This window comes from Passer montanus, unplaced genomic scaffold (assembly GCF_014805655.1).
Source record: "Passer montanus isolate IOZ18808 unplaced genomic scaffold, ASM1480565v1 scaffold40, whole genome shotgun sequence".
Lineage (NCBI taxonomy): Eukaryota > Metazoa > Chordata > Aves > Passeriformes > Passeridae > Passer > Passer montanus.
In genome coordinates, this window is record NW_024368819.1 from 5,189,054 (window position 1) to 5,212,414 (window position 23,361).

General features: G+C 36.1%; 1 protein-coding gene across 1 annotated transcript in view; it reads left to right on the plus strand.

Moving 5' to 3' along the window:
- Nucleotides 1-23,361, plus strand: part of PRKN (parkin RBR E3 ubiquitin protein ligase) — a 687,026-nt gene that overhangs the window by 290,818 nt on the left and 372,847 nt on the right. Inside the window, exon 5 of the mRNA XM_039718871.1 lies at nucleotides 18,146-18,229. Coding sequence (XP_039574805.1) covers nucleotides 18,146-18,229 — 84 coding nt within the window. The remainder of the gene's footprint in view (nucleotides 1-18,145; nucleotides 18,230-23,361) is intronic.

The window sequence follows — 23,361 nt, forward strand, 5'->3', positions numbered from 1 at the left end:
AAAAAGTATATCAGTCATAGATGAGCTGCTCAGTACAATATTTAAGCAATATACCAGGTTCATTTCTGGAAGAATGTGGTTTGGGATAAAATATGTTCTGCTGTTGTAAATGGCAAGCTGTTTTGAAAGTGCAAAGTGACACTCCTATCTTTGTTGTCAAAGACACCAAAAATCCTGGTACTTTTTATTAGACTAAAAAAGAATAAAATTAAACTCGTGTCCTTCTTTTGTGTAGAGCATAATCTTAAGCCTTTGGTATTGTTAGAATCACTGCCAGATTTGCTAAAAGCAAAAGATAAAAAGTACAAATCTCCAAATTTAATTTTTCTCATGAGAAGTTTTTTCCCTAGGATACCTAAAGTGTCCTTTTATGAAGGCCCTTTATTTCTTTGCTTCCTATTTGAGATAAAGTCTAATGAGGCTGGACTCAGCTTTCCTCTTCTCCTCTGAAAGCTTAAATCCTTCTCTGCCTTGCCACAGCAATACATTCTGACTTGGCTAAGCAGCTGGAGTGCTGTGACAGCACGTTGCTGAGCTAGTGTGACCTCTTCCAGGAATTAAATACATACACCTGCTCAAATAAAGAGGTATTCTCATGTCATTACAGAGGTGTAATTAAGGCTCAAGAAAAACAGGATGTATACTTGTTTTGTACATAATACTTATTAACAACAAAAATTCACCATGGCCCCCTACCTTCAGCTGTGAGGAGCCATATAAATCTAGGGAAAAGAGAAAAACTCAGCTTTGCTTGAGACCATTACTGTTGTCCAAGGTGTACTAGGATCTGCTTGTTGCTTATTTCAATGCTCATTAATATGCATTTATAATGCACATTATCAATGAGTTTAAGTGTGTTAGTAATCTAGAGATTGATTGATGATCATGCTACCCTGGCTTCTGATGTATTCATCAATTTGGCTTATAGTATTCTGGCATGTAATCACATGGAAGAAAGCCCAAACATCATATCCTTTTTTAATTTTGTTCAAGCTATTGTAATGAATTAGAAGGCAAGAGTTTTGTTGTCTTAAATTTAAAAAAAAGAGCATCATCAAGTGAAAATGTAAGCTAGGTAGCAAAGTAAGAATGGAAACTCTCTTATCCACAGGAAATAAAATTTCAGGGTTCTCTTTAAAATACAACATCTTACTGAAATGTTGTAAAATAAAGGTTCTTTCAGACTTAACAAGATGCTCAATAATATAGTTGCAATGATTTGATCAGTCTAATTTCAGATTAATATTTCCAGCATTCTCAAGAAGCAAAAAACCAGGAAGAAAACTTCTCTTTTAGGTGTCAGTTTCGCTCATTCATCCTTGACCCAGAGAAAAATGCTCATTACTGGTTATTTTTCAAATTGAACATTAGCAGACAGGTAAGCATCTAATTCTGTGCCACACAAACATCCTTTTCATTCAATTTTGAAAATATTTCTGATTGGAGATTTCTTGTCTGCCCCTGCTCACTTTTCTCTTCAGATACATATTGTTCACCTAATCTCTGTACTTAACCTTGTGGCCAAGGGGATTTGGGTAAGGCTAGACACAGCAAATTTTCCCATCAGATATTTTCCTCTGTGTTGCTAATGCTACTTTTCATTCCCATTATTATGCCTTATTTAATAAGCCTCTATTACAATTCAAACACTTATTTCTTTGTTTGCTGTTTGAATATGTGCTGAAGACATATCACTGCTATAAGCCCCTTTTATTACTAATCAGATTTTCCTTGACTTCATATCTCCTGAAAAGGTGCAAACAATTAATATTAGCAGTTGTTTTAATGAAAAAAAGAACTCTTCAATAATTATTACATCAAAACCAGCAAAGCAAAACTAGTTCTCTTCCATGTGAGTACCAGCAAGAAATAGATTCCCCTCACCTAAACTTAAACATTCATCACACAGATACTCATGTTGGAGTTCACTCTATGTTGTGGTAAAAAGGAATAGACAATTTCAGGACACAAATCATCTGACCTGTGCTAGACGTTTACTTGAAAATAAGGTGATCCAATTCTGAAAGTATGTATTTTTCTCCATTCTAAAGAGAACATAGGCAATCTTGCTCACACATAAATGTCTATATTTAGTTAAATAAATGCCACTGAAGGTGTGTCTGGACCAGGCTTTCAAAGAACATGAGTCAGAATGTCAGTGGAGCTGTGATTTATTGGTTCATCACAATTTCCATAGTGGGTCTTTGCCATCACAGTTGTATAATGCCTCCAAAACTAAGTGGTGTAAAGTTTAAAATATTTAGAGCCTGAACCTCTTGTCTCAATGTAGACAATCAGTGCTAATGTAGGAAAAAAAATGCCTGATTCATTGATGTCACTTAAAAAGGATAAACAGGGAGTAGAAATACGCTTAACATGCTTAGTAGCTTTGGTATTTTGGATAAATACCAATAAAAAAGTTGCTAGTTTGCATAAATTTTATTGCAGTCAAATAAAGACAGTCTCAGCTGGGTGAACCCTTCATGTCATTTACCTTGTTCAGAATTACAAAGCTTGCTTCAGGTAAAACAGAATATGTGGAATGCTGATGTATATTCAGGGTTTTCTTAGGATCTGTGTACTGTGAGTTATAATATAGAGATTATTAAAAATGGGGGCCAGTTTTGTACCTTTATTATGGTAATTTATTATGTGCCACAAAGAAGATTATCAAGGCTTTCTGTCTTTTAGCATATGGTCTTAAAATTGCTAAACTGAGCTATGCTGGCTAGGATTTCTTCTCATTTTCATATTAAAACCAAATATGAGTTGGGTTTTTTTTTGGTTTTAACCAAATAACCTGCCTCACTGACACGACATAATTTTCCTTTTGCTGAGTAAGCCTGCAGATCTAACTTCCTTGGGTTTGCTTAGGCACAATGTCCTTTTCTACTCAAAGGTGCTCTAATGAGCCATTAAGAGTTTAATCTTCCTTGGCTGCTTTAACTGTTAAACAGAAAGTGTTTCCTTTGTGTGTTTTATAAAATTCTGAGTAATTTTCATATAACTGCTTTTACCAATTTAGGTGAGAACAGCTGAGGATATAGTGTTGTCTGGACTTACTACCAGAAAAGAGTTTTTGTGTGCATCTTCCCAGCAATAATGCCAGCACCCCGCAGTATCTGATTAAAAATGCAGATGTGACTAACCAATGTGTCCATTGCCCATGTTCCCTGTTCTCCGCCAGCAAGGATGTGACCTAAGTGTAGCCACTAGCGTTTACAGAGTCCAGAGCTTCTGTCCCCAGCTCTTGATTTCCTCAGCTGTTCCCTGCATTGGCCTAAGGATGACTTCTTCTGCCTGCTCTGCACGTGGAGCCGGGAGCTGTAGCTTTAGCACTCAGCAAGGGTTCACCAAGCCAATGCCCAGTGCCCCCAGCTGGCTGCCACCCTCCTGATTTGGGACTCAGCTGCATCTGCCTCACTGATTTGTCAGTGATAATGCTGATAATGCTGCTCACCTGCTATGGAGTGTCTCTGGGTCTGCATTCTGCCTCAGTATTGAAGGCAAAGTGCTGAAAGAAGTACTGTGGGTGAGCTTTCTCAGTGCTGTGCAATGATGGAGTTTGATGGTGGACATGTACTGTGTCCAAAGGCTTTTTAGGATCCCTTTCTTATCCTAGAAAGAAAAGAGCAGTGCTTCTGGTAGGTGATTTTTTTTCCCCCCTCTCTTACTTATTTCTCTGGAGTGTTTTGGACAGATAGAACTTCATAACCTCGAGTTACAAAATACAGACGCTTGAATGTTTCTGATATTTTTTCTACTGGAATCTTTAGAAATGTCCTATTAGAACATATTTCCTTCTAATTCTGGAAGTTGCTTCGGGAAGCAATTCTTTTTATTACCCCTTCCTTCTTCTTGTGCACCTCCAAAGTCCTTCTCTGGGTAGGAAAAAAAAATAGAACATGAAATGAAAAATAAACAGAACTAGTACCTTTGTTCAACAACAGCTATCTTTGAGTACCATCTAGGTTTGTGCTGCAGGTTTTTATTCAGCCTTTGCTTTGCACAGGAATGTCTCTTTATTAATCTATAGTATTTTAGGAAGATAATTACTTTTTTATTTTATTTATCCTAAAGGAGTGTTTGGGAATTGTTTCTTCAGTTCATTAAAATAAATGTGTCCTGATAAATAGAAATTAAATATGTCACGTCTTGAAATGCTCCCTTTCAGCTTACATCTGCTTTCTGTTGGCTAAAACTACTTAACACAAGATGTGCTGCAGGATTACCTGACTTGAGGGAGTTTAAATCCAACTTACATCACAGATGTATCTCTTCTTCTTGATGTTTCTTTATTTATATTTCCATGTCTGTGTGTGTGTTTAAACAAAAATAGCAACACTCAGGTATAGAGTACAAATATTCAGTAGCTGATTAGCTCAGTATTTAAAGAGAAAGTTCAGCCAGTAAATATCTGTGATGTTCTCAGCAGGAACCAGAGGACTGGAATCGCTGATAGGAGTCAAGAGAAAAAGTGCAGTTAATAATTTGTAGATATTTACACCTTTGCTGGTTTCTTTCACGGTACAAAGGCATTAGTGAAAGTGACAGAAACGAGTTATGAGCCATTTACTTGGGCTATCTGGAGGGATTTAATCTCACTTGGGTCATGGAGTTGAATTCTCTGGGAATTGGTGTTACTGTGATAGGCTGTATCTGAAGGCCTGGAGTGCAGAGATAAGACTTTAAGTCCAGCTGGAATTAGAAGCAATAGAATTAACTGGATTGTAGTGCTGTAAACCTTTTGGTTCAGATCCTGAAATGCCTCTGGATGGTAGTTCAAATCTCTTCCAGATGGAGGTTTGGCTCTGGGACCTATATGCAAGGCAAACATTCGCAATGTCAAGGACTTTTTTTTTAGGAGCGTGCACAGTGAAATCAGCCTTATGTAGCTCAGCATCCTTGTTGTTGTTGTTGTTCAGACCTACAGTTTCCTTAATACAGTGGGGAGGATGGTTTACTTGTTTCAAAAGGCTAATTTTCTACTTCACTGACATTCACATGCATGTTTGTGGTTATTTTTTTTAAAGGAAGGCTAGAAAACTGTTTGAAAGGTCATTGCTTTTATGACAAACGAGACAAGGCTGAATATAGATGACATATGCATATCAATATGAGATAATGGAAAACATAAAACATCTATAAATGAGCTATTAAGGGCTGGGGATTTGGTTGTGTTTTTTTTACTTTTTGTTGTTGCTTCTGCTGTTTCCCGCCTTGAGAAGGCTTTCCAAGGAAATGCTTTAAAATAGTGGATGCATGGACACTTACCAACATGTGCATACTTTTTGTAATGCAGTGTATTTTCTGTGATCATACAGCATAATTAGACAAAAGTGGCAAATCATGAGTTGATAAATTCTATTCTTACATTAAAGATGAGAAGTTAATTGCAAACCATAATTGTAAAAGAGGAGATTGTATTTCCTATTACACTAGGGGAAACCACTTCCTTTTAAGCTCAGAAAAACAATCTCTAAGTCTGCTGAAAAGAACTAAAATTAAAAATTAAAGTACCAGACAATACTGATTGAGAAATTTTTTTACAGATCTGAGTAGAGAACAAATCCTTCTTCCAATTCCATTGGAAAATATAATTTATTAACAAGAGCCAGTAGGACTACTTCAAAGTTTCATTGCTGTAATAACTTTTATTTCTAAATCAAGGCTCTTATTAATATTTTTTTAGTTTAATGCTAAATTAGAAGTTATGCTACATTTAAAAGCCAAGATTGCTCAATTACTCCAAAGCAATATGAGGAAAATTAGTATATTATGGATTTAGAAAATGGTGGGCCAAGAGAGAAAGTCTCATTCCTGCAGCTACTCAGTAGGCAAAGGAGACCTCTGAATAGAAACCTCTTTTTCCAAATCCTAACTATTCCTGTTAGATACTGGACTACAGACACTTTATCCAATACAATTATTTGATTACTACAAAATTGCAGTCTTGTCTTTCCTGTTTGTAATAGGATTTACTTCTTTGCTTTTGCAATCCATTACCTCAAAAGAGTTATACCCAATGGGAATTTGTCCAGTGCAGCACATGGATATTGCATGGTGTAATTAAATGTTTGTGAATACATATCAGGCATAAATGTCCATCTATAGTCCATGTGGTGGGAACACCAATGCTCTAGAGAATAAAGCTTTTTTTAAAAAAAAAAATTTGCCTAAGGAAGTTTGAAGGAGTTTAGCAGCAAAGAGCTCAGAAACTGGAGAGTATGAGTGTGTTATTTTGCTTAAAATTTGAAGCTGTGAATTGTTTTGGATTTTTTTTTCTTTTTCAGATCTAAATGTTTGTCCAAATGCATAGTAACTTTGTAACATTTTTGGCGTTCATCACTGTGGAAAACGGTAGAAATTTTGTGAGGGAAAACTTGTGATCCTCTATTGATAATTTAGAAATTGTTCAAATGGAACTGATGGAAGAATATTGGCATGAATTAAAAGGAGAGTATGTGTAAAATATCACTCTTAGTCATTATATTGGAGCCTTTCTATTTATTATGTACTATTTTCCTGATTTTTGATTCTTACTGGCATTCCTCATCCAGGAAGCTATGAAAAGAGACATTAGATCCTTTTTTAATTTCTTGCTCCCCTTATCCCTCCCTCTTCCCCAAAAGACTCAAACTTTGAGTAGCATCCTTTTTGGTAGCTTTTTTGTATAAATTCTAGGTATAACAAGAAAAAGACCCCCTAACTCGAGGGATGAATGTAAAGAAGTTATACAAAGAGAATGAATTTCTTTATTTCCCTCTTATCCAAAACAAATTCAATGTATTTGACCCTTTTGGTTTTCATTAGAGTGGTTCACTCTGCAGTATCTAGTATCAATTTTTGCAACAAGGAGATAATCTGCTAAGATTTCTTGTGTACAGACTGCACTCTATAAAGGTGATGGGCTTATATATCCTTTATCTTTGTGAAGAGAAGGCACTGCCTTAAATTATAATTATCTTGTTTACAGAGTTGCAATTTTGGGCTATTAGTTGCTCTGGAGATGTAGTGTCTGTTCAGACCAGAAAAAACTTGAAATAAAGATGAGCAGCTTGTGTCTCATATAGGGACTGAGTCTCAGAGAAATATGTGAGATCTGGAATAGTGGAACAGAGCTATAAAGAACAGTTGTGCTAGTGTGTGTGTGTATGTGTGTGTACTTGAGGAAGTTCTGCCTGGTTTAGTAGTATATATTGTACTGCACATCTCTGTTCTGATTGAAGTGCCAGTTCTAGATTCTTTTCATGATTATAACTGAATTTGTAATAGCCAAGCCTGATGATGACAAATAAATAAAAAGTACTGATTAGGCCACTGCCATAGGCACTGAACTGTGAATTAATCATAGTATTAATTCCAGTTAATCAATTTTATCTGTTGTCACGGTTTACACTGAGCCATAAGCAAGGAAAACATCACAGTGGTAGTTAAAATGTTATTATAAAATGCCAAATGTTTAAATAATGTATCTGTTTTCTTTCTAATTGACAAAGGAGATACTGAATGAGATTGCGATAAAAGGGAACTCTGTCTTCTGAATAAAATGTATTAAAGTCTATGGAAATGCAAATAAGTTTGAAATTACTGTCATTCCAGTGTAGAAGTACCCTTATTTTATGTCTGAGGGCCTAATCTTTTCTGAAATGATTAGCAGACTTGGTTTTACAGGTGGTCTTAGCCTGAAATGGATTCAGTAATTTGAATGCTAGTCATAACCTTTGTAAATGAAATACAGATATCCTGTCTACAAAACTAAAATCTACTCAGGCTGTTCAGAATTCAGTGGAAATCTGAACTTCACTGTGAAATTACATGATGTCTTATGTAGCTTCTGGCTGACCTGTTCTGAATTATGCATTTCAAAATATCCTGATAGCAGTCACCTTTTAAAGTAACTTGTTTCTGTACTTTCTAATGCTTTTGAAGTGGATTCCAATGTACCATCTGTGTCTAGAGAATTAATACTTTTGTAGCAGAGTGTATCTGACTCCTTTGTGTGGAAGGAAATCAAAAGCTAAACCTAGAAAAGCCAGCTGAGCCTGGAACAGGGTGGATGTGGGGTGGAGTTATCCCAGTGGTGTCCTGCTGTGTTGCCCTTTGAGCCTTGTGGGTGTCTCTTCAGAGCACTGGAGCACAGGGGGAGTCAATGCTTATGCCCCAAATTCCTCTTAGTTAAGAAAACCAGCTGCTAGAATTATATAAATTAATTCAGAGCAGGTATAAAGAAATTAGTAATTTCTCCAGTTTAATATCCTTCAAAGGCTTATTGGGCAAGACATCTGTAGAGATCACCTTGTATGCACAAACTAGAAAAAGTTCTTACAAAATTCAGGTGTTGGGACACTCTTTACTGTTATGCAGGGGCCTCAAGAGCTTCTGTTAGAAAATGGGAGAGTTCATTTCAAATGTCCTTTAGCCTGAGTTCATGCACCTTCTTGCTGATCTTTGTGAAAACCATAAAGATGGGCTTAATTTATTTTCTGGTTGTGCCAATATGTAGAAAATAAGTCAGGAATAATTCAAAATAATTCAAGATTCATGTATGGAGAGAGAGATAAGATGGAGAAATGACTGAGCTCTTTTAAAGCACTGCTTTAGGAGAAGAATAAATTCTGAAATTTGATACTAGATTATAGGAATATATTCAAAATAATTCAAGATTCATGCATGGAGAGAGAGATAAAATGGAAAAATGACTGAGCTGTCTTTTAAAGCACTGCTTTAGGAGAATAATAAGTTGGGAAATTTGATACTAGATTATAGGAATATATCTGTGTTAATAAGACAGGTTATGCCACAAAAATGGTGTGAGGGCTGGAGCACCTCTCTTGGAAGTTCAGGCTGAGATAGTTGAGGTTTTTCAGCCTGAAGATGAGAGGGCTGCAGGGAGACAGGGTTGTGGCCTTTCAATGCTTAAAGAGGGCTTACAAGTAGGTCGTGGACAGACTTACTAGTAGGGCCTGTTGTGACAGAGCAAGGGTAATGGTTTTACCTGGAAGAGAGGGTACATTTAGGTTGGAAATAAGGAAGGTGTTTCCCCCAATGTGGGTGGTGAGACGCTGGAACAGGCTGCCAGAGAGGTGGTGGATGCCCATCCCTGGAAACATCCAAGGTCAGATTGGATGGGGCTCTGAGCAACCTGATCTGGTTGAAGTTGTCACTGTTTATTGCAGGGAGGTTGGAGTAGATGGGCTTTGATGAGCCCTGCAACCTGAACAATGCCATGATGCAGGGAGGGGTTGGCATCAATTCCTTCCAGTGTATGCAGTACCTTGATGGCAAAGGCAGGGTCCTGAGCAGCCTGGTACAATCTTAATTCTTTAATTCTAGTTATGTTCTCATGTAAAATGCTTAAAGAATAATCTTTTCTTTTATGTGTGGTAGCAGGATTGTGTTCTAGGGGAAAAAACTAACTCTAGAACCACCATGCATGCAACATAATCTAAAGTGGTTGTCAAATGAATCTGAACAATGTACTTGATACAGGGTTGACTGTATTTCTTAATAGCTAAAATAAAAATATTTTTGTTTGTGAATACATTGATGCAAATGTAAAGTTCACAGCAATTGTAGAATTCAGAAAAAAAAATCAAAGACAATATTTTTGTTTAGTTCTCAATTTCAGAAAAAACAAGAGTATTTGATATCCTATAACCTTTCTTTTTGGAAGATTGAAATATTCTCGCTGAAATGGATGTGCTTTTGTCTTTCAGGGTTTCTGATTATGTGTAAAATCAAAAATGGATGATATAGCAATCTATTTTCCTCAGATACAGTAGTGTGTAATCTTGATTTTACAGTTTTATGTAACCGCAGTAAGTGAAAAAATGTTTGAACACCTTATGAAGTGAGCTTCTTCCTAGTGGCCCTTGAGCTTTAGTGATTAGTTGAGAAATTTATTCTTAGTAAAAATGTGGAATGAATTCTGGGGTGGGGTTGGGGGGCTGCTTTGCTTGGCATTTTGGGCTTTTTTGGTTTTGTGGCTGATTAGTTGGGGTTTTTTTAAGATGCGTGTAGTATCCTTGGGATGGGTTTGTATCTTACCACAGGAATGGGAGAAAGACCCTTTGGAGAAAGCAAAAAGAGCAGAAATAAGGAAGCAGTAGATGACAGCTCAGAGAAGGAAAGGGAATAGCAGGAACATAGAGCTAAAGGCAGTATCCAATCCATGTGGATTTACCATAGCCCAGGTAGTTGAATGGACAGTTGTCTCTGGACATGTTGTCTAAGGTTCCTTGCAGATGTGAAGTGATGGGCTGAGGGTTTCTCTAGGTATTGTCTACAGTGGAAATGCTCTAGCTTTGTCTCTCTGACAAAAAAATTTCTAGCTTTTACATCCCAGTCAAAAAATAGATTTAATATGTTATGATGTGACATGCAATTATTACATCTGCATTAAATGATTACTGTGGAATATTCATGAGCCTTGGATTTTTATTTTACATCTTTGGTTTATGGCCTTTGTTTAACTTCAACTCACATTAGTTTAATTGCAAGGTGTCTAGTTGGCTTTATTAGCAATATGTTAACTGCAGACCTTGACTTGTATATTGGCTTAGCTTAGATTTTTTATTTTTGTGTAGTACTTCATTTAGTCCATATATTTCCCATGCAGACGTAGCTAATGAAGTATCCAAATTGCAGGACTGGCATAATCTTTTCTGCCTAAAATGTATGGAGTTGCTTAAATGTTTCTGTAGCTCAAAGCTTTTAGATTAAATGGTCTCATATTTGACATGTGATTATAGTTGTAACTGGTAAAAAAATACCTTTACACTGAAAACGTTTCTTCACCTACTCTGTTCTGAGATATTTGCCTTAAGAAATAGAAAGTTCTGTGTAATCCTGGTTTATTATGAGTTCCAGAATGAGCATGGTTTCGTACTGAATTTAAAATATTTCTACCGCATATTATCGCTACCACCCATTTCTGGAGAGCCGAAAGGCGTGAGGGTTTCCTGCCTCATCCTGAAAGTTGCTTCACCTCTGAATGGGTGACACTCCTCTGCAGCTCCTCTGGTGCTGTCTGACTTGTAGGTAACTGGTAATCTATCCTTATGCTGCTCACTTCTCTTTCAAAATTGGGCCAAGTCTGTCAGTGCCACAAGGGCTCTGATCAGGCCCCAGCATCCCCTGACACCCTGATGGAGAACCCACTGGTGCTGGGCTGCTCTTCCTTGCCCAGAGAGTCCTGTGGGACACAATCAATCTGCTCTAGGCAGCTGCAGCAGGAAAAGCTGAGGTGCACAGTAAATTTAATTCAAGTTCTGTCAGCTTTTACAGCTTGCAACTGTGACTTAGGAGGGGAAAGCATGGAAACAGGAGGAGCGTTTTAGGTAGAGAAAGTGCAAAGGCTGTTTTCTTTCTGATCCCAGCCAAAAGTGCTCAAAATGTACTACTTTAAGCACATCCCAGCTGGAAAAAAACAGGGATGGGTCTTAGAAGTTTTGATTTCTCCTGTCCATTAGCTCCCTGTCCTCTGCTTGTTCCCCTGTGGAAGAATCCCTGAAAAGTCACCACAGCAGAAACAGCAACTGAAGCCAGAGGGCTTTCGTCTGTTCCTGGTTACACTGACCTCAGTGAGATCTGCTGGAGTTAACACTTGGAACTGTGGGTTTTAGTTTATTTTTTTAATGTTTTAGTTTCAATGGACATAATAAGTACATGGTATGTTTAGAGAATTACAGGTGTTTTCTCTGGTTTTCTTTTCTTCTTTCAGCCTTGGAAAAGTTTTTAATGCCATCTAGATAGAAAGCATTTATTGATTAGAAATCATTAGTCTGACAGATAATTTGAATGAAGTTTGGTTGTTTGGCTTAGGAGGCTTTATATCCACTCTTACGGCTCCATTTCTCTCATTCACAACTAAAGTTTAGAGCAGCAGCAGGACTACATTGTTCAGTTTTTCAGCTGCAGTTGTATTTGTATTATCTTTATTCTTTCTTTTTCCCCCCTTTTTTCTGGGAAGGAACAACCAAAGGCACACTTTGAATAATGTTCTTTTGCTTAAATAAGAAAGTGTTTGTGCTGGCAACACAACACATGCTATAAAATACCAATGAAGAGGTGAATCTGCAGAGCTTTGTCTTGGCTCTTTTATGAGCCTTCATTATTTACTTGAGATCCAGTAGGATGACTCTTGTAAATCCTTGAACTGTAAGCAGTATGAACGAAAAGAAAGACCAGAATTATTGAACACATTTGTTAATGTGTTAATTTCAGGGTTTTTTTAACAAAATGTTAAGAAAGAAAAAAGCAATGATCAATAAAACAACCTGATTATTTTTACTATACTTACCTACATTTTCAGTTACAGATATGATCCTCTCATGTTTCATTTGAAATAACTATCATGCAGGAAATGTTCATAATTACATGTCAGTGAGAAGTTCAGGTAATTGTCTGCTACTTAATTTTGAAAGAGTTATAATTATGGACATAGAACTGTCAATTTAATAATTAGGCTGGTCACTCTTAAAGGAAAATTTCATCTCTAAGATCCTACTACAAATCAAACCAGTAGGTTCAATCCCCGCAAAGACTTAAAGCATGTGATTGACTTTTCTTCAATACTGTTTCTCATATAAACAAAGCTATCCATGTGCTTTATTGATTTGGTCTAATAACCAAAGTCAATAATAATAAGAACATTCCTTCTGATGGATTCTTTAATATGCTGTTTAGACTGAGCAGTGAACTCCAGCCATCCCAGTCCTATATCACAAGCCTCCTAAAACCATCCCCAAGACTCATTTAGTAGCATTTTTCTATACTTTTCTCCCTGCTGTATGGGAGATTCCTTGTCAAAGTCAGTCCACAGTAATTTGGTTAGCGTTACCTGCAATAATATGTCCCCATGTGTAGTCAGTTTGTATCAAGCTCATCAGAAATATTAAAAAAAATCCATAGCGTTGGAACAAAAATTAATCTCTCCCTGCTGGTAATGGTCTTTGTAGATCTGCATAAATTGTAGACAAACTTTAATTACCTCTGCCTTTGTGTTAAGCAGATGATTTTGGTCCTAAAAGTTGCCAATCTGACAGTATTTCTTATTTCTAGGTTATCTACCATAACAAATTTTCAAGCATTTTAAGTAGAACATCTGTAAAAGGCCAGCAAGATCTTCCTGGCCTGTTCAATAGTAACTTCTTTATAAACTATTTTTATTTTCTGTTTCTCATGAGGAATGCTGATAGGCTTGGCTTTGGGAATTTGGAGAAATACCTTTTGTGCTAGATTGGTACTGTGGTTCATAGTTTTCTTAGGGAGAAAAATTATATCTGGATAATGTTTCAGCATTTAGTGGAAATTGTAAAATAAGTTGGGCTGAAAGGACCTTAAAGATCATTTGGCCCTCTGCCATGGGCTAGGACACCTGGCACTAAACCAGTGCCCCTCAGTGACCCTTCCAACCTGGCCTTGAACATTTCCAGGGATGGGACATGCACAGTCTCTATAAGGTAGCCTGTTCCAGTGCCTCACTACCCTCCTAGTAAGTAATCCTTTCCTCATAGTCAATCTAAACCTACTCTCTTTTAGCTTGAAGCCATTTCCCCTTGTCCTGTCACTACAGGCTCTGGTAAAAGGTCCCCATCCACCTTTCCTGTAAGTTCACTTAAGGTGGTGAAAGGTTGTATTTGGATCATCCATAAGTCTTAACTTCTCCAGGCTGAAAAACCCTCTAATTCTTTAAGACTTTTCTCATAAGAGAGATGCATGCTTACCTTTAGGATATATCTTGGTTCCTGCTGTGTCTGGGAGGCAGAGTTGTCCTCCTGTACTGGCACTAGAAGCAGTGAATTGTGGTAGCTTGGTGTGGATACTGCTGTTAGAGTGCCAAAAAGGAAATACATTTTGTTTAGTAAGCCTTTTATTTTGGGAGGTTTTTTTCTGTCTTACTGCCTCAAGATCCTGAAATCATGCTGAGGGTTTCCTATACAATGTCTAGCTCTTCAAATATTCTCACACAGACAAGTTAGTAGCCATAACTTTGCAGAGAAGCCTGAATGTTTGTATGATTTGCATCAGATTTAACACCTCTCCCGTGTCCTGAACACTGATTTTTAAATTCTCTCAAGACCTGAAATTATTTCTTACATGTCTTTAAAAAGTCTTTCTGCATTAATATTTTTTCCTTGGTTGGGTCATTTGCTTAACATTTTAATGATTTATGTTTCTTATGTAGATTGTAGCAGGTACAAAGATGTGTTTTAATGATATTCTGCTGCATATTGTTCACTAGAGGAGAATATAAAGCAGGGAAAATACAAAGTATTGAACACATGGATAGTTTCCATCCTTTTAAGTGATTCAGAGTCTTTGATGAATCACTGGTTTCTATCACTGACCTCTGCTTCTAACCTTTCCCTGACTTCACAGGTCAGCAGTTCTGTCAGCAACCACATTTTGAATAAATTGTCATCCAAGATCTCTAGATAGTATTTCTGATTTGGGGGATTTTTAATATTTTTTTTTAAATTTTTTTTAGATGTTTCTGATGAAAATTTAGGTTTGGTTCTACAATACAAAACTGGATCTTGGCTATAGGATAAAGAGACACTGAGAGTAGAATGTACTGTACTGCACTCTGTACTGGCCATCACTACAATATACTAGTGAAATGTACACAGACTTCCAGTATTTCCCTCATACACTGAAAAAAACATCTGTGTCCTCCCTGTTCTTCATATGCTGCACAGGAGTTTCACTTCAAGCTTAATATGCCATTCACCAACCTTTTTCCTGTCTTCCCCCTCAAAAAGGAAAGGAACAACTGTCATATGCTCAAGGCACAGAAATTTCCATACCTACTTATTTGGGAAATACTCAAGTACATTTGAGATAACTTTTTCTATTCAGTCGTGTTCTTTCTATTTCTTTCTTTATTCTGTAATTTTCCCACTTATACACCGGAAAAGCCTTCTCTGATGTGTTTATTTTAATGCACAGCTTTCTCTGTGAGCCATTTGGCTGGGTACAAGAGGGGCAGTTGCTTTAATCTCGCAATCAGAAGGCTTTGTTCCTCTCACAGTATGTTCTTGATTAATGCGAACTAATAATTACAAACACTAGAGCCTGCAGTGTTATAACACCACAAGTGATTGGCTGGCCTGCAGGTTGACAGGCTTTTCTTAGACTCAAGAAAGAACGATACAAAAATTGCATTTCAAAGTGTTTATCTTGCCAGAATTCCTAATTGTGTTTTGACGCAATTATAGCAATGACATTTAGTAGTACTGTCGCTACAGAAACATTAACATTTTGAATGCACAGTGTTTTTCAAGGACAAATGCCTTTTCTTCTATTTTTGTTTTGAAGGTGGAAAACGAAAATTTTCAAGCACACTAAGTCTTTTGAAAGTGTGTTAGATTAGCATTAATAATAAAATATGGCCATAAAGAATGCCAAGAACAGATGTGGAAAAGGAGATTTTTCCTCTTACTAATTTGGAAAATGAGGTGTGGAATAGGGGCTCTCTGGTTGATTGGGGTTTATTGTTTTATTGCCTTTTTTCTCTCCACTCATCAATGCTAAACTGGCTGAAACCCATTATATTCTGTCAGTCTGTAATTCCTGCTGAATCAATGCCATCTTGTGCCTTAAGAACTTGATTTAACTTTTGCTAGAACAGAAAAAAAAAAAAGAAACCACTGTTGACTTAAAGCTGGGTCTGGTTAACATTACCAAAAGAGTTAAATGCATCTGACTTTTTTATGGGTTTTATGTCCATCATAAGAGTTAAAGAAGTGATGAATATTGTGGGGCTTTTATGAAGGGAAAAATAGGAAGTTTTTAGCTACAGTGTGAGTGAACAGTTGATAGTTGCTGATAACATGGACCTGTGCTCCTAGTTCCTTGTGTATATGCTCTAACATGCTTTAAGAAAATGATGACATTTTTATTTCAAATAGTGGGGTGCTTTGTGTGCAAAGTAGTCTCATGTGCTTGAGAAATGTCATGAGGAAATGTTTGCAGAGAGAGAGCACTGCAAGTTCCTATCAAGCCACATAGTACATTAGCTTTCACTAGGAAAGAAGAACTTAAAGGTGACTGCAGAATTCCTATTATTATTGTTACTGTTAATTAATAAAATATCTTATACTAAGCATATTTGGACCTGATATAATACTACTTGTAGTGGTTAATTCTGATGGTAGTCAAAATTGCATCAATTCATCTCTTTTTGGTTCCTTTTAAAAATGCATTTTTCTAGAACCTCAACCTTATAATTCCTGTGGATGTTTTGGGGTTTTTTCCTAGCTTGAGAATTAATATATCTTCTTACATTTTTTGTGACTATATACCCAGACCTGCAAACTAATGAATATTTGGGAAGTTTTCACCTGAAATAACTTCAGTGAAGTAAAACATCAATTCCTCTTAGTTTACTTTGAAATATTTTCTTCTTATAAAATTAAGATAATTAGTACCAGAGCTGATAGCATACCTGTGGAACTGCTTCTACACACTCTTTTAAATTATCTTGGTGTGTATCTTGGTGTGACTATTTTTTGTGTATATGCTGGTGTAGCATCATTAACTTTGAGAGTCTCCTATTAATCACACAAGGATGAAGAAACAGGAAAAATCATTGTCCCATGTTACCAATACCAGATTTAAAAAAAAAAAAAAAGGCTTGGGGTTTGAGTAAATATGTTTCTGGGGGATTTTTTTGTTTAAATGAGTGTTCTCCCTTATCCCCATGCCCTCTTAGATCCCATGTTTTATAAAGCACACTTCTTATTTCGCATCTTTTGGTTTTGGGGGTTTTTTTTGTATCCTCTTCCTAAATGGAAATAGTTAGATGTTACCCTTATGAATTAAAATTCCAGGCCTCAAAAGGGGGGAAAAATATGACTCCCTATAAGAACTGTGTGACCAGATAAAGATAGCGAGCCTAACATTCTGGGAAAGCAACTCAACTTTACTCAGCTTTCCAGACAGGCTGGATCAACATTTTATCACTAAGTTCACACTACTAAGGGAATTCTAAACTCGTTTCAGCTGTGCCCACACAATGCTGAAGAAGTGCCTGATACAGAATTGAAAGGAGATGGATCTAGATGTGACTCTGGATTACTTTATAACCCAACTGTGTTTTAAGTTGGCACTGAATTCACTAATGTGGTTAATGTCTTGACTGCCATAATTTCTCTTCTGGATTAAGATTTTCTGCCATTTCCTGGGCAGTGATTCTATCCCAAACACTGAGTAATCCAAGTACCAAATGCTTTCATTTTTGATGCCTTTGTTGGTTATTTCTACTATTTATGTGGATGCCTGTATGCTTCATATCTATTGCTCAGACTAATTTTGTTGTCTGTAAATTAAATATTAATGGGTTTGAAATTAATATAAAAAGAGAAAGCATACGAGTGTCAATTTTTTATGATAAAAAATATATGCTACATATGTAAATCTTCTTCTTTGATAGATCATCCTGTTAATAGCATTATTTTGCAGTTGTGAACTATTGCTGATTTGCAATCCTTTTTTTTTCTGCTTGGTAATGAACTGTGTATATTCAAAAAGTTATTGTAAAGTTTGATAAGGATTTTCTGTCAGTTTTTTTCTGGGTTTTATATTGTTTTGTTTGGAGGGGTTGGGGATTTTTAAGTTTCTTTAATAATGACTGATAAATATTGAAGTTAATGTAAATACCCAGAAATCTGATAACAATTCTCACCTAAAGTTAAGTAAAGGCTTTATCTAGAGCCAAGAAATCTATTTACAGTTTTTTCTAATTGTGTATTCTACTTCCAACTGTTATCTTTTTTCTCTTTTCCCCTTAGTCAGCTGCAGGCCCATGTGTAAACAGTGTTCAACCAGACCCTGAGCCTTTGTAGCTTTTTAATTATTATTAACTCAGCCTCTGTCTTTAGCTGAGAAAACGTAACCTACTATCGATGCCTGTTCACAGCACTGACCTTAAGGCAAAGGGACCACATGTCCTGTTTGACTGGGCTTTACTGGTGCATATTGTTATATAACCTGAATATTTCTCAGTGTAACCATGATAAAACTGTCTAGCTAAAATCTGAGAGACACAAGAGTAGGAAAAGCAGCAACAAAACCAAACTTTATATGTTTATTTATGAAGCAAATTATAACCTTTGTATGCTTTGGTTTTATTTTGAAGGGCCCATCTTGCTGGGATGATGTGCTAATTCCCAACAGAATAGGAGGTGTTTGCCAGTCCCAAGGGTGCGATGGAAATGTAGCGGTAAGATTTTGTCATGTTTCTCCAAGTACTGTGGCACTCATAATTCTTTGTAACAATTCTAACCATGTTAAAATTTCAGTAATGAATGTGAAGAGACAGGTATGGTACACTTCAAAAGAGCTGTTCAGCTTTAGATAATAAAACTCTGATGCCTTGTAAAAGGGAGGAACTTTGGTCAGATGCTATTTGGAATACAGGAGGAAATAATTTCATTTCATCTTTTGCACTGAAGTATAACTCATAGATTTTCAAGTATGCTGAGGTTTAATATGGGATGTAATACTTCAATGTTTCTGGCAATATTTATTTTATAATTGTTATGTATATCTTTGCCTTGAAAGCTTCAAATTTCCATGTCATATTGCACAATAGAACTTGCATGTTGGGCTTTGTCCTCACGAGTAGGTCCTTCATGATGATCACTTTGCAGTTTTTCTCCCACATATTGTTGCTGTTGCTTCCTTTGTTTCTTGAAGTGACATCAATGAAAAGACTAAGAAGGAGCATAGATTTCTCATATTCTTAATGAAGATGTTTCAAAACATTGTTTATGTGTCCTTCTATCTTCACATGTATTAGATATTCATAGCATCTAATACTAAAGTCTTAGAGGTAATTCCTCTCAGTTTAATTTGAGTGTTTTTTCAGGTAAACTCTAATTTCCTACTTATAAAAAGATTCTATTCATCAATGATTTGCAGATTGGAGCTACACAAAATGCTTTTCCCAGAGCTTCTTACCTGCTCTGGTGTAACGTTCTCTTTGTCTTCCCTAGCAAGACAGTTGTGATGTGTCCATACAGTTCCATAGGTGTCTCCTGCTTGGCCACAGATGGTGCCAGAAAATATTTTTCTCTATCTTTAGATATCAAATGATTGTTTTATTAGCATGGGATTTATGGTTGAGTCCCTGTGCAGCCAACAGAAACTGAGGTCTGGCAGCATTTGTTCTTCTGCCTCTTGGTTGTGCATCTAGTAACAGTGGCTGAGCCACCCAGGAATCACAGAGTGTACTGGGCTGGAAGGGACCCACCAAGACCATGATCTTGAAAGTGGCAGGTGTTAGACATTAAAATGCTATTCTCTGGGCAGTACAATTCCCAGTTTTGTCACCTATTGGCAGAATACACCTGACTGACTTGCAGCTGCCAACTTACAGCTTTTGTTATCCAGTGTATTTGTGAAAAAGGTACTGAAATAATGACACTTTTGGCAACCCTGCCTTCTGAACAACAACCCATTCCCTCACTGAATCAGTTCTTATTTTTTAAAAGCAGAAAATGAAACAAAATGCTATCTTTATGGAGAGACAAGAAAAAAAACCCCACTGACCATAAAACGAAAATCTGATGCTGTGGCAAACGCCCAATACCCAGTCAACTAAGCCCCAGTTGCTGTCAATTCCTCTAGCAAGTTGCATAGTGAGCAGAGCCAAGGATCAGTGTTATCTTTCAGTAGGGCATCGCTGAACAAATTTCAGAAGACACCCTCTATTAGATAGACATGTTGCTAATGCAGCTTGAGACAACCTGGACTACAGGCATGATGCTGTTAGTGCAGAAATGTGCTGTTCCTTTATTTCCAAATTGACACATTTTCCCTTTATCAGCTACAAACCACTCTATCCAATAGTGTTAGAATGGAGCCAGACTGAGGTTCAAGAACACTCCTAATTTTTATGATTTTTCAACCAGAATTTCCAGCAATGTCAGTATAGTCAAGAAAAACTAAGCACTTCAGTTCATTTAACTTTGTTTTTTACCTATATACAGTAGGTCAGTAACCCTGCATCAGATATTTGAATTGATGGCTTGTTGAGATCCTCTAGTTGCTGAAAGACATCTTTCTTGTGTTTTGGAATGGTATGGGGTTTTTTGGCCTCAATCACTGTGAAAACGCATCTTTACTTTCTGGGAAATCTTCCACTTCAAAGGCTTAAATCACTAAGTTTTTTGTGTCTTGCTCTAAGTGGGAAATAATAGAGATCCTACAGATGTGTTTCCAAGGATTAGCCATTCTTTTCTGCTGTGGTAAAACAGTCTAACTTTTTGGAACAGAATAAAAATAACCTTAACTAAATAATGGGTTAAAACCTCTAGGCTTTTCTTGCCTGTTACAATCTTTGGAAGATTAAATCACATTTTATGATAAACTATTCATTTTTGCATTGTTATGACAAAGTTTGTGGACTTTCGTCTCTTAAATAACTCCACAGTGTATGTGCTTCTTTACCATGATGTTCAATGAAGAAGCTTTAAGGCTGTTGGTTGTAAGTTATCAACAAACTGCAAATACTGCTGTTGAAGGGAAAAAAAAAAATTGGTCCATTATTTCTCCCCGAAGACATGTTTTCAGTTAAAAATTGACTTTTTGTCAATTTTCAATTTTTGTAAGCATCAATTTGCAACATAAAAAAACACAAGGTAATGTGTTTTCCCCCAAATTACTAGTTTGTATGTGTTTTGATATGAAATTAGTCTCTTGACAGAATGACAGACTTCAGTTTTTTTGGTTGTAAAAATGTAAATAAAATAATTTACTGTATGAAAAAGAATGAAAATATAATTTCATTCCAGTTAAATAAAATTTCTAATGATTTTTAGAAGATATAATGATTATCTTAATGTTAAGTGCACTGTGATTCGATATGTGGTCCCAAGCAGAGGTCACTGTGGGGTTTTTTCACATTAATTACAATCTATCAGAATCACTCTGAACTTCTACAGCTTCAAAAAGACAAAGCTCCTGTGAACACTTATGTTGCTGCAATTGTAAAAAAGTCACTTTTATAACAAACTTTTGTTATATTAATTAGAAAATGGAAGAGTCAACTTTAGATGTTTAAATGCAGATTTAAATCAATTTTTCAAACAGTTTCACAAAGTAGGACCATTCATTAAATGAAAAAGAACCTTGTACTTTTGGTATCCGTCTCAAAACACTTTCAGCCAGAAACACTGTGCAGGTGTGCTTGGAAACAGGTGTGATTCTATGAACTTCCAGATGCTCTTCTTATATGAGTGTTTTGGTTACTACTTAGAACCACAGAATCATTTAGGTTGGAAAAAGCTTTTGAGATAATCAAGTCCAACTGTTAACCTCGCACTGCCAGGCCTACCACTAAAACAAGTCCCAAGGGTATTTCTGATATACTTTTTGTGGATTCATACTCATATTTACAAGTGACTAGAATGCATGTAAATACTAAACTCTTTATTTAGCCTTTCCTTATTCAAATGAAATATTACTAAAGGAGTGTTCGTGTTAGACTTTTACAGTTCTCTGGAATACATACTGAATATTTTCTGGTTTTCACCCATTTAAGTGAATTTTTGATTAAGGACTTTTTTACTTCTGTATGTAAAAATGCTATTAGATTCGCTTTCTAATGTAGGCTCATGCTTTTTAAGAGTCATCAAGAGCCACAGAAATGATGTGTCTTTTCATGATGAGACAGAGCTGCAATACCACCATAAACCACTGAAGTGGTGACTTCTTAGGAATCAGATCAGTGTCAGTTCCTCATCCCAGTGAATATGCATCAGTTCCTGAAAGATATTTCCAGGACCTCAGGGCAAAATGTAGCACAAACATTTTTGAACTTTAGATAGCAGTGGGAAAAGTATTAACCTTCTGTATGTGTTCTGGGGATTCTCACTTGATGTGCAAAAAGAGTTGCTGTAGACTTGAAAAATCTCAGAATTAATGAAAGGGTTAAAGAGGATTATATATCAGATATGGCTTAAGCTACGGTGTTCTGGGGATTCTCATTTGATGTGCAAAAAGAGTTGCTGTAAACTTGAAAATCTCAAAATTAATGAAAGGGTTAAAGAGGATTATATATCAGATATGGCTTAAACTACTGGGAATAAGGAAAAATGAAATGTACTTCTCTTCCAGTTTGATATGTCTTACTACTATTACCTTGAATCCTTTGTTTCTGATTGACTGCATCTACTGTCAACACAACTGAATACCAGTTTTATCTCTGCTCCAGTTATTAAAACATGCTAGAATTCAAAAAAACATTTCTAAAAGAAGCACCAGGACTTCTGTGAACTTTTGGAAGCATCTCTAAGTACTGGATTTTCTTCAATATCAGTACACTCTTCTTATCAAGTTCTGTAGCAACCTCCCTTGTCCAAAGCAAAGATTTCTATTCCAAGTTTGGTCACTTCTTTTTTTTTTTTTTTTTTTAGTGTTTAGTATTGGCCATTATATGTGATTTTAAATAGTCCAATTCCACTGTACAGTAGTAGTCTCACTATTGTAGGGTATGTTTGAGAGCAAAGAGTTTGCCATAGGAAGCATGTTTGGTTTTTTAAATTATCTAGATTTTCTTATTATTATTCTCATTCTTCTTGTGTGCTTTTGAATCTTGCAGTTTTGTTTTTCTACTATATTGAAATTTTTGAGCATTTCTCATCTCTTTCCTTCCCTGCTTGTTTATTGTCATTAGATTTGGCACTGAGGACAGCAATATTATGTGTTCCTTTCATAGTCTGTTCCACAGGGAACCTGTGCTCATCTGAAATAGTTTGGACTAATAAATCAAGGGAACAGTGTTCAGCTTGTATGCTTTAAATACGCAGCTTACCAAATGATTTTTTTTTTCTTTCAAGTGTCTAAAGCTATTCTTTTCAAACATCAGTGTTCAGATGAAATACGTTTCATTCTTCATCTCATTTTGCTTTGATTAGCTCAGACCTCCATTTCAGTTGAGAACAGAAATAAATCCTGTAGCAGTTAAAGTATCAAAACCAAAGTAGTACATTTAATGGTATTATCAAAATATGAACATAGTAAAGGACTGTCATATCATTACAGGAAAGATCTGATACATTGCTATATTACTTATTCATTGTTCTTTGTATACAATGTTTATTATTAAAGGTACTATGTCTGTCCATCGGAGCCATTATGATAATTTCAATGTCATAATATTACTATGAGTAATTTTTTAAATTCTGGAATGTTTCTTGATACCAAGAAGCCTCTTGACTTTGCATTTTAATTTATTTCAGTGCCATCCATGTTAGTTTGCCTTATGCTGAAGAGAATGGTCCAGTTAATATATGCTACTAAAAAAAATCACACTGAGTATGATGGAGTAGGAGTACTAATTAAAATACC